A 13,219-nucleotide genomic window follows, 5' to 3' on the forward strand; every position below is an offset into this window, starting at 1 on the left:
CTTTGTTTTTGCTATTGCCATAAATATTTTTTAAGTAATCATTGGCACCATCTGCCACTTACCACTGTGTTTTTTTCACAGAGTCAATACTATAAACACAGTCTGCTCCCTCATCTGATGCAGTGCAGAAGGATGGAATTAAGCAGAGAATAGTCACTCCGAAAATAGACCTTACTACTTAAAAGAAAGCAACTCCTTCAGTAAAATAATCTTCAGAATAGATGATTTCAGTTTACATCAAGTCTTAGAGCTATTTTGTTAACTGAAAAAACCACCAGATTTTACATCTTGTGAGACCATGGCAATTGACAAGCCAGTCTCTCAGTGTCAATAAGTTGAAGTTACTGCTTAATATACAAATTAGGAATTTAGTTTTAGTTATAGTCATTAAAACTCTTACAAAGACCATTTTGATTTTCTCACACAATGTTAACTTTTTCTATTTTTTGAGCATTTAACTGGCAGCATGTTGGTAACTAATATGGAGTATCCCTCAATGCAATCACTAAAATTTTCTATACAAAATGTTCCAGTCATGCCTTAGGTAAGAGAGAAAGATTAAACTCAGTCTTCACACAGTCTAAACAGTAAAGGTAAACTCCAAAATTTCTGTTCCTCACTGAGTCTTTTAAAATAATCCACCTCATGTGTAGAGCTTCTGGTCTAATGAATATGACTGCGCACCTTTGCATAATAACTCATCCCTGTATTTTAACACAAGCACTAGACATCCACACTGGTCTTGTGTGATACATGGTTTGATTTATTTCCAGATGCATGTTGGCACTTCAGAGAAAATTAACAGAACTGAGATTTTTGAGATTTTTTTTCAAGTGGTCCTTAGCAAATCACAGAATCATAGAATCAACCGGGTGGGAAAAGACCTCGAGGCTCTGAAGGTCACCTTGGACTCTTCAGCCCATCCACTGCTGTGAGGCAGGAGATTTTCAGTCTGCATAGGGATGTACTTGTTAGTGCAGAATCAGATTCAGATGCTTACCTTGTCTTTTTCTTTGAGTACATGAGAAATGCTAGAACCCTCAACATGTATACACAGCCCCCATGAATGTGTACTCCATACATCACACTGTACAATTCACTTTGTATTCTGTTATTAACTTTTTCATAAATTTTTCCTGCATTTTCACACCTTTGGAATTACCTTCTGTAATTCTCCAACATGGAAAAAAAAGACCATAAGAGATTCAACCATCTTCTGTATGTCTTAATTACAGTATATTTTCATCTACCTCTTTTACTTATATTTTTCTAGAACAAAATCTATACTCACCTTTGAAGCACTACTAATTTTATTAAGTTATTTTGCAAGTATGAAAGGACTGAGCGAGGAATGTGTTTGTAGCAGGTAGAAATTCATAGGACTTACATGCCCCAGTGTATATCTGCAATTAGTTCACTGCATACTGAGATAGGTACACACATGAACCCACTCTACATATGAAAAATATAACCTATAGTTTTGTTTCCAAAGGTCATAAAAATTGAGCAATATAAGTAAATAAAACAGTCTATAAAAACTAGCAGTTAATTCATATTTATTAATGTGCCTCTTAAGATATGTACTAGCTTTTTTATATTTTAATCAGAGAAAATTATAAATAGAATCAAGAAGGCCTTGTTACTGTTTTCATCCAGAGCTAATTGTCTTGTAGAACACTTAATGAGTCGTTATTCATTATGATGGTGAGTACAGGGAAGGCAGATGGCATGGTAGTTTTATTGATTCTGTGATCCTACTGTAGCTTGCTGATTAAGTAGGATTGAACGCCACAGTTAGTGTGGCCAGAATTACATGAAATTCTGTTTTGAGCCAAGGATATCAGACAGGATGTTTCAGATACCAGTGCTGGAGAGGCCTGGGGAACACTAGATTTTGCCATCTTAATTTATACTTATAGCAACAGAATACTGCACGTACTCTTCTATTTTAATTTCCATTTAATTTCCAAGTGTTATTTTACCTATTAAGTTAGATTCACCTCACCTAGTCATGGCCATATAGATGTTAGATATCCATTAAAGTTTAATAGAGAGACACATACATGCACACCTGCAGAGACCATTCAGCTCACTGCCTTAACAGGGAAGCTCCTTTATTGGTTGTTCTACCATTTTTACCTTCTTTGTAGATAAGGAAATGCTGCTGTGTGAAAGTAACATAACCTGTAAATAATTCAGAAATTACACTCCTTGATTCTGAATTATTTTGAAATGCTTTAATATTCTCATTTCTCTTTGTGCTTTACAGCATTTAGTGGCCTTATCCAAGAACGATGCAAACGTTATTTTGTAAACTTATTGCACAATAACTCAATACCTCAAAGCACAGGATTTAGTTGGCTTTAGTAGTAACGATGACATGATCACAGTTCTTTTAATAGAATGTATCACATTACCAAACTATTCTTTCTGTATTGCCCAATATATCACCAAAACTGCATGAAAACCTTGAAGGAGTTATTCTTGGCCCCTCCCCTGCTGGTCATTCATTGGCACCTTTTTCTGCATTACTTTATATATTATAATTTTGTTTCAGTCTAACCTGTTTTGTTCAATACCCTGTGCAATGTATAATTTAGTTCTTTCTAAAGATCTGGTTGCAACTGCTCTCATTATTAGATCAGCTTTGATATTAAGAAGAGTATAAGCTATTTAAAGCATGGGGTCAGACAATACAGCAATAAATGACGATCTCTAGCTTCAAATATATCATAAACCTTGTCATATGTGCACTACACTGATGCATTCATATTGATACACACAGGAATTGTGCAGACAATTGCTATGTTTTTTTGAACCTTTTATTTTTGATCTGATTACAAAGATACCGTGCTGTCAATGAGACAACTGAAGAATGAAGAAACCACATGTTCTATCACGCAATCCAAACCTGAGAAATTTAACTTCCTTAATGTTTTTCATTGATCATTCTAATTTATACTTTGGTTCTAATTTTTGCCTTAATCCAAGCAAAATTTCATTTAAAACCAGTTGGTACTCCAGAGAAGTATAGCTGAATTCTTAGCTTATACCTAAAAGAAAATGTAGGGTCTGCTGTTCAATACCTAACCTACTACGATGACTTTCCAGATTTTCAGGATGTTTAATTCTACAAGTTGTTCCTTCATTGAAAAAGTCCCTTTTAAAAACATGAGTCACGATGAATAGTGTTCCTCTTTTGCAATAAACTCATTTTTATCAATATTTTGACTAAATCTGTGTGACCAATCTGTATAAAATTTATCTAAAATCACAGATTAATTTTAAGCAGTTTAACTGTGTCAACCAAGCTATTACTTGTATACTTATAGAATTAGCACTTAGAGCTAAACAATGCTGTTGAAAGTCTGTAAAGTTCTGAGTATTTTCTGCAGGAAGTGGGGATCACATAGATTTCCACTGGGACATATGGTCTCTGCTAGAGAAGTTTTTGCTGTGCATAGCCTTTGGCCAAAGCCCACCATCTGTAGCTTCAACTTTTCTTCCATCTGCTGATAAAGGTGAAGTATAGAACATATGCTGCAGAAAGAGCAACCTTTACATTAGGGTTTGTTTTTTTCTTTGGGGGTTTTTAGTTTGGTTGTTTTCTTTTTTAATATTCAGAGACACTTTTCAACAAAATATTTGTTGATATAAAACTTGGAAAAATAAAACTCAAATTCAGAACTTGAAAAATTAGGGATACAACTAACAGCTCCAGTGGCAGATAGATTAGTTATTTGTGTAAAGAATTTGCTTCCTTGATTTTGGAAAAAATGGGATGAAAAACAGTAACACTACAGGCATTCCGTTCTTATATTTCAGAGATTTGCACAGAGGAAATGAAACCCACGGTCTCTCACTGTGAACTGAGAATTAGTATCATTGACAGATCATTTAAACAAAAATGCTTGACACACTGTCAGCTTTATCCTTGAATGATCCCAATGAGCTTGAAAATGGTTATATGTAAGTAATAGAGGATTCTAATATTACTTGGTACGACATAATTACTGAACACACTCCTTCCATCCACCTAAATATCATTGTTTTCATCTAGCTTAGGTCATAGGGGAAACCAACTGCATAGCAAATGTGTGTGCAGCACAAAGTTTCCACATCATTTCCAAAAACTTGGCAGTGTTCACAGCATCTGCTCCCAGGAAGCCCAGGAAAGAAGCAGCAGGTAGTGCTGCAGGACAGGAATGAAGTGAATTAGCTAGAGGTATGCCAACAAACTTGCATAATAGCTTCTGCCTAGTCTACACATGGTTACATGTAGAGAAAGCAAAATTCATTACTGCCAGATAAAAATGATTATAGCAATATAATCTAATACACTCTAATGGTTGAATCAGCATGGCTGCACACCTCAAGCATTTCTATTTGTTTTTGACCCTGAACAAAGGGAAAGTTGTGGGACTAAAACATTTATATATTTTTAAACCCTAAATAGCTGACAAATACCATAATAACAAATGGAGGAACAGCATTCCAAACATATGCCTGCAAAGCTGATGGAAGACAGAGCAAAATAGGAGAACACAACACATGTAAAAAATAGGTGTGTTCTTTCATAGATGGAGAAACATTCAGAATTACACATCTGATGTGTTGTTGAACCAAAGCCCTGTTTAAAAAAACCTATTCCTTAAATGACTTACACACAGCAAAGAATAGCAATTACTTTTCAAGAACTCCTTTATATGGTAAATAGAAGATGATTATGAAGAAACCAGATAAATACATTTTTACTACCAAGATGCACATCATAGGTAAATTTGAAAACAACAAAAAAACTCCTTCAAAACCATTTTAATCTCCAATTTCAACAATTACTTTTAATTTCTTTTCATAATGTTTTTTCTTGTTGCAAGACTATAAACACCTTCATTTCTTTAAAACATGAAGAGGGAATACGCTAAAATATCCTCCCTCTTTCATTGCTCTCTTCAGAGCACTTATATTTATATATTTCTTCCAGGAAATGTATTTGACAAAGCATCAGTAACACTTTTATTTTCATAGCACTTCCAAAAATGATACTCCAAGCCATAAACAGCATTTTAAGAACTAAGTCCTCATCTTAGAACTCAGGGGAAAAAATATATAACACCCTTCCCCCTCAAAAAATGAACTAAACCCCCCAAATAAATAACAGATAGTGATCAGGCCAAAAGAAGAAGAACACCCAGCTGAGCTTATTTCCAACACAAGTCAACTGAGTTTGCCCTCATCATTACTCAATACTTTTTAATCTCTTAAATGGATTTTTGAAGGTTAAAAGGATATCTTTTTGGCTCTTAATGATAAAAGTTAGCCTGAAAGCATATTTTCTGGTTTATAGGAGCATTTTGGGCACATACCATGCAGTTTACTATTCCTTACAAAGTTGTTCATTTCGACAACAGCTCCAGTGAATTCTGAAATAGTAAACTGGTCACGTGCAGTGTCACATCACTGTCTACACTTTTTTGTCACGGCTGCTTTGTATCATGTCATTGCAGGCAGTTATTTAAAGGATTTAAAAAGTGTATTTAGGTACCTTCTGTTTGGGAAGTATTTTATGAAATGGTTTTGTACAATGATCTAGAATAGATCATATAATGTAAGTTACCACAAGAAGTGCTTTCAGATAATGCAAGTGGTGCCTTAAAATGAGGTGGGATCATTTCCAAAGTGAACACCTCCCTAATGAAGCATTCACTCACACAATTCCAGGTTTTATCTGACAGGCATTCTGGGAAATACTGATATTCCAATTGTGTCCTGGACAGCAAAGTGTTGGGATTCATTGTGAAAACTAGACTGCACTAGATATCAGCTGGAACTGGGATTACTCACTGATATTCCCTATACAGCCTCATTTATAACTTGAACTGAAGCTATAGAAGGGGCAGCATAGGAAATTTTTTTGCCCTGAAAGATAATGTTGGAGCATATTGACATGCACAGGTATTTGTTTCCGAAGTCCTAATGAGATGTGCCACTGTACACCAGCCTGGTTTAATCAATGACCTTTTTATTGTGATGGAATAACAAATTCCAAACCAAAATTCCTACATGAAACATTGGCGCTGCAGTTAACGTCAGCTTGATTGAGTAGCTCCTTGTATCCATCCACTGTGTCATTATTTTGGACACAACACTCACCCACACAAGTCTTACCTGACTGACCAGGCGGGGGGACTCCTGATGGTCCTCTGGGAAGACACAAAAACACCGTCAGGACTGCAGCTCTGTTTCCTGAACATGGCTCGATGGCAATTGGTTTAGGAGCACCCTGAAAAAGGAACATACTTCTGTAACATATGAGATTTCCATTCCATTTTTACTTGTACATCTTTAATTTATTTTAAGTTTCACTGTAACAGTAGGAAGATATTTTTCCCAGTTAGTTTGCTGCATTTAAACAGATTGTCTTAACCCTGTTAATTGATTTAAAAATGGGCTTTAACAGCCCACGCTACAGATCTAAGCAAACAGAAAAAAATTAAAAGATCATAAAGACAACAAAATTATACTGATTTTTATAGTTTGCTAAATGTAGTAATATCAACTTAAAGCTTAGAAAACAGCAAAACCTTTTGATATCTGAGAGGAGCACAGTTTCCCCTGTTCTATTAAGAAGTATCCATGTGATAGAATTGTGCTTCAACAGCATCCATTACTGCCTAATACCAAAACTATAAAATGAGAGCAAATCTATATTATATACTGATAGCTAGACATAGCCAATCCCTCTTGAGATTCCCAGACCAGTAATTCTGCCTTCTCTCTGCCCGTCCTGGTAAACAAATGATTTCTTGAAGGCAGGACCTTTCTGATTTTTTTTTTTTGCATATGCAGAAAATACGTGCAGTGTTACTATATTTACATATAAACCCTCTGAAAATGTTGCCTGTGTGCTTATCACCTTACTTTATCTCATATAAAGCTATGATAGCAGTCTTTTGCTGGCAGGGGGTTTGTGTTGTTTCCCAACTCTCATTAACTATATAGATCGTTTAATTTGCAGTTAGCTTTCAACTGAATGGGTTCTGCCATATTGTTCTCAATTTACCAAGACTGAGGATAGTAGGAGCTGGAAAAGAAACAAAGCAGTCTACAAAGCTATAGAATAATAAATTTCTAATATGACGATTTACAATGTTTCCATATTTACATGCTTCCATATTTTGTGCTCATTAAGAGATAGGCATTTCACTTTTGAGAGCTTAAACGTTTAGTCAAGCACTAAAGATATTTCTAAAAACATTGCGTCAAAATCAGTATAAGTATTTCTGTCTTTTTTTGTTTGTAAATGTTTTAAATGTCTGTCATGCACCAAGGCAAAATAGGAGTTTGACGTTTTGATTCAAAATTCAAAGCCATAAAACTTTCTATTTACATACAAAATGCAATGTATACATAAATGTCAACAGATTAAAGTATTCTAAGAAAAAAATGATGGCTTAGCCAAGCTAAATACACTGTAAAGTACTAGATATAAGGAAAACAAAGACACTTCCATCATGTAAAGCGATTATCATTTTCTGTTTTTCTACCTCCAAGTAACCAACATTTATTACTGCTCAGTGAAGATAAGGAAACAGAGAATATAGCAATAAATGGAAAAATAGACAAATATACGTATTTTTTTTTTACTTCATAGCCATATTTAAAAGGCATTTCCATAGATTGATTTGAGGCCATAGCATTAAAACAACTTGGGTGAGGAATGTCATCTAATTTAGAATTGCCATGACATAATGACTGACAACTTACATTAACTAAAACCTTTACCAAATGATGAAATGGAAAAGTAAAACCCCAAAAGCTTCAGCTGAAAAAACCCAACCCATCTTTTAATAAAAAAATCAACATAAGGAATATGTTGTAAACTGAGTGTACTGTATTTGTACCATTTAATAACAACTTTTTTTGTAACTTATTGGCTCAATGTAAGCCAAAGGGACAGACATGGAGAACAGATTCTGAACTTGTGTAAGCTGCTGTATATCTCTTGACTTCCACAGACTTATTATCAGCAAAACATCTAGACAGGCACTGCTGGATGATATGATTCTAAAAGCAATGTAGAAGTGGGAGGAAATAGGTTAAGAACCTTACTAATATTAGCAGCATTGATTTCACATGCACAAAAGTAGTACCAGTGGATTACTGGAAAAGCCCTCTTCCACTATACACATCTGAATCCTCATACAGCATTTACAATTAAAATAGTTGGTATTACTAATGCAAGCAATAGAGCATTTAAGTCATCTTTCCTGATTTGTCACAACAGAAAATCAAATAACATGATTCCTTTCTATTTGAAAGGGCAGAGAAAATGAAATCTTCATTTTAAAATATAATTCAGAAGAGAATTTATGCAAACACACAACTGAAAGGAACAAATTTATCATGATGCCTTTTAATTTTCTGAATAATTACTTTATTATAAGTCCAAATGATGATATTTTCTTTTGCTGTGTAATATAAAACCTTTGATTAACAAGCCCTGTCCTTTTCTGTTTGAAGTTTATTTCAGTGTTTTTTCAAAACACAATTGGAGAAAATGATTTCTGATAAATATTTTTCAGAGGACTTCAACTATAAAATACAGTAACAATATTTTGCTTATTTGTTCTTTATAGAACATTATGACTGAAAAAGCAAATGTCTTATCTTAGCTCACATCATTCAGGTTTGCTAGCAGAAAACCACCATAGCATAGAGCACATGATAATAATTTAGATACCCTAAGGTTTGTCAGTTGTTTTAAGATAAATACATAATCATGAATCAAAGTTATTTCACAGTGACATAACATGTTCTCTGAAATGTGCCATTTATCATGCATTTTCCACGGGTTTTTTGGAAGAGATAAGGCACAAGTTTGTTTGCCCAAAGCACTAAGCTACCATGATTTACTTGCTAGAATTATCTTTTTTTTCCCCTTGTACAGAAAGTGACTTATGTGTTTTGCCAAGAAGCTCAAATGACAATCACAAACTTTTATTCCTATATTCCCTTTCTTACACACACTATGACAGAAAGAGGTATGTCAGTTGGGAAGGTGAAAAAGACTGGAAGAAAACTATGAAGGAATAAAAGGGTCAAAGAACATATATTAGTGTTGATAGCGAGAAAATAAGAGTAACTCAGTGAATATAGAAAGAAGAAATAAATGGAGAGGGTAGGGATTAAAACAGAGAATAATCAAAAAAGAAAGAGAAAAGGTTTTATCCACAGTTTAAGTGTATAGTCATGCATTACTTTGCAGAAAATAAGGGTCAGGAGTAATCTTCCTGGGGTCCTAGATTTTTATTAGCAAAAAAGTTCTACATTCTTCAAATCTTTTTCTGAAAATCCTAAAAAGACCTAGACAAAGTCCAGCTAGGTGATTTTATGAGGAAATACTGAGCTTTGGGAAGAATCCTTTGGATCTGTGTCTATAAGAAATAAATTTGGGCTGACTTATTTTTTCCCTACACAAAGGACAGATGACAACATTACCATTACTGGCATAAAAACACATTACAGTGTATGCCACATTCATACCTGTATCATAAAACCCCAGCAAATCTTGCATTATTGTATTTGGCTGTTTAGAAATAACAGAAATGAGCAGCTTTAAGAGTGCAGACCAAGAAGAAGCTGGGAATTCTGTTGCCCTTGGCAGGTAGGACAGGCAACAGAAAGCAGTGGCCTGAAGAGGTGAGAAGAGCAGCAGAACACAGTGATGACTCAGGAGATATTCATGGAGCTGCTGTAAGTGTTCAGCATCTCCTTGGGCAAAATGCACTGAATCTTTAGCATCAATTTGTATCTATGAAAATATTTCATACTGTGAATACGGGAAGATGAAAAGTGTAATGTGTTTTGGCTCTATCTGTATTCCAAGAAGTACTGTCTCTCAGAAGTGCTATAAAACTTCTGATTTTCAGTACTAAGTAATATCCCTCTATATATTTTTTCCAACATTCTAAGTTAGGTGCATCCAATTTTTAAAAGTGCATTATTATACTGTAAGACAAATAGTTCACGTAAGACTCAATGGCTACAAACTCATGCCAAAAAAGCAATTAGAAAATTGAATTGAGGAATTAAGGATTAATGTGAGCATGTTACACCTGTCAGAAGTAATAAGTATTTTGACAGGAACAGAATAAAGTTTGACAGTGTGCACAAATACAGATCTGATACATAAATCAAGTATTAAAATGCAAATAACTATGCATTAATCACTGTAATGTTTCCTAACTAAAATGGTCTTAGTACTACTTACAAGAATTCATCATAAATAAAACTGCATCTCTTCTTCATAAAAAAACCAGCTCAACTGATACTTTTTTGTTTTAATAATAAATAATGTCTATTTAAACTTAGTTTTTAATCGTGTTATTAAAACAGCATTAATCTCATGAATTCCACATAAACTAAGCTAGATGACTTGGCAAATAAACAATCAAATCTGCTGTTGTGCCAGGATTAGTACTAGACTCTTCGAATGTAAACAGCTGCTTTCTGGAGTTCAATATGCAACACTTCAGAGGGAGGAAAAAGGAAAAGAGACAAGACTGTGGCCTCTGAAGACGTAAGAGATACAGAAAAGGAGGAAACATAAAATTTAGACTGTTATATTACAAGTATTCACACCTTGAGTATCTAAGTTGGATTTCAGTCAAATTCATATGCCTCTGTCTTGCATCTCCAGATGCAAACTCAAAAGCCTCAAAACCCTGTTAATCTTACTATCAGTATTAAAAACTTCCCAACAGGTGAAGGTCATTTGCTGAGAGAGACAAACACAGCAGTAACATCATGGGAAAGAAGAAATGCTGTCTGCCCCTCCCAGCAGAAAACCACCACTTTCCCACCACCTGCTACTGCTCTAAGGAGAACCTGGAACTTCCAGTGTGCTGAAACTAAGGCAAAGCCTTAGACAGAAAAAAAGACTGCCATCAGTACTGCTGTTTTCATAGACTATCAGTGCTATACTGCTTTACTATTCTAAGGGTTGGGTGAACTAATGAATTAATGCTCATTAACATACTTTTGAGTATGAGCTTCCCACCCACCCAGAAGTTTTGACAGTTTTCTCCACAGATTTATTCAATGAGTAATGAGCCTTAATGACAGTGCAACATGAAAAAAAAACTTTCTCAAAACATCTTTTGTGTGTCAGGAGAAATACAATACAGGAAACACTGCAATAGAATAAATAAGCAAGGCTGGAGTACTGAACATTGCTTTGTGGCTGGCATAGGAAACACAAGTTCTTCATATGACCCTAGGGTTTTACCGAAATTCTAAGCATCTACTGAAGATTTTCATTTAATGCATCCCATAAAGTTCCTCTCTTGCAATTAGTGAGAGGAAAGCTTCACCTCATTTAAACCTGCAAAGAATGGTGCTCAGCACTTTCTACAGGGTTTCTACACTGCACCTTCTTTTGCCTGAGGATTTCTCAGTGATTTCTAACTTTGGTTAATGAGGTCCCATTAACCTGTGTGAGGTACACAACCACATCACCTACAGCAGTAAAAGCTGGTGAACATTTAGGCATATCTCTTAATTTTTCAACTATATTGAAAGAGACTTGATGTAACTGCCTTGCTTCTGTGACCAGGACATCCAGCTGTGCCGATCTACCTGGAGGACTCTACCAACTCTACTTAACAGTGAATAAGTTTTCCTGGAAGATTTCTATCATGTCTAATTGAGCTGAGATCAACAGGCTTATTGATAATAAAATGCAACTCGACCAAAATTATACTAACAGTTCTTATTAGATAGTTTTTTAACAGTGAATTATCTTTCCATTGTACTTCTGCCTCCTTGTTTTTGCATAATATAAATCATTAATTTCCTTGTTTCAAAATGGAAATGGAAATTTTACAATATATTGGAACAGTACTTTTCATAAGAAAAACAGTGGAAATGAACAATAAATAGAATACATTATGATTACCAAGCTGTGATTATGGCTCCAGTGCACCAACCACATTGTTATCCTTCCATTTATTGTCTTGCTTCTCTATAGCAGCTATAACAATGATAGGATACATTCTTTTTAGCAGTCTTTTTTGAGTAGAATGTGGTTGTTAGTTCTGTACTTATGTTAAATTTATGAATTACTCTTAAAGTGTTTATGCTCAGAAGAGTGATATTTTTATTATAAGAACTATATTTATTTGCAACAGAGTTACTCTCAGTTAATCTAGTAAGCGACTTCATTTCAAAACCTAATACTATGTCATAGAGCATTTCATTAGCAAGGGGGTTATGAATTGACATTTTGATTAAAACTGATTTATTAAGACAAAGCTACAAGAAACAACTGCAGATGCATTTATTTTCAGTGGGGTTTCCAGAAGGAACTCCTATTCAGGTTTCCTATTCAGCTTTTATCCTCCTGCCTAGAGGTTGCTTTTTCTGAACTGTGACATCAATGTGAACCATCGTGGAATTTTCCTGATTTTTCACATTGGCTGAAAAGACCACAAGACATTGAAGTTCAGCCAAAACATCAAGTGGCTGCAAGGCACATTGCATTTCTTTATCCATGTTTCCATGTATGCAGTTTCCTATCTCTTCATACTGTTAAATAAACTTGGTTTTACTTTATTATTACCTCTTGCTTACTAATGAGGGTAATTTCAGGTTAATAGCAAAAATATTGAACGTAACTTACAGTGGATGGTGTGTGTAGCAGTTGTACTGGACTACTGCCAGAGATATCCCCTAGAGCCTTCAGAGTATTCCCCTATTAAGCTGTATGAGTCTGATTAAAGGCTGGCAATGCCAGTGTCCAGTTTGTGAAAAGAAATTTATTTTGGCAGCCGCTAGGTAGGTCCTCTTGGGAAAAGCACCTGAGACCCTGTGTCTGTGGCATTTACCAAGCATCATGTATCCCCAGGTACTTTCCTGTAAATTCTTCCGACTACCATTCTATTAGTCAAAGTGGTGCTATGCAGTGAAGTGATGCTAATGGGCATTTGTTTCCCAGACGGGTATATCTGTTGGATCTACAAGTTTTAGAAACAAGAAGTAGAAAATTCTGTTATTCCTTCACAATTTAACTGTAATGGCTCATCTACGAAAACTCATATTTCACTGGGGACAAATGACTGACAGTCCATCACAGTTTGAGCTTGGGCTGACCACTTAAGACCAGATGGTCACTCCCATGTATCACAGTATGTTCACTTTTCCCCCACTTCCCTGACAG

The 13,219-nt window shown here is 35.0% G+C and overlaps 1 protein-coding gene across 3 annotated transcripts in view; it reads right to left on the minus strand.

Moving 5' to 3' along the window:
• Positions 1 to 13,219, minus strand: part of ATRNL1 (attractin like 1) — a 531,556-nt gene that overhangs the window by 48,045 nt on the left and 470,292 nt on the right. For all 3 annotated transcript variants that reach the window (XM_027692113.1, XM_027692108.1, XM_027692107.1), the window contains one exon: positions 6,169 to 6,283. In XM_027692113.1, coding sequence (XP_027547914.1) covers positions 6,169 to 6,283 — 115 coding nt within the window. The remainder of the gene's footprint in view (positions 1 to 6,168; positions 6,284 to 13,219) is intronic.

Source organism: Neopelma chrysocephalum, unplaced genomic scaffold, assembly GCF_003984885.1.
Source record: "Neopelma chrysocephalum unplaced genomic scaffold, ASM398488v2 Primary Assembly neopelma1_85, whole genome shotgun sequence".
Lineage (NCBI taxonomy): Eukaryota > Metazoa > Chordata > Aves > Passeriformes > Pipridae > Neopelma > Neopelma chrysocephalum.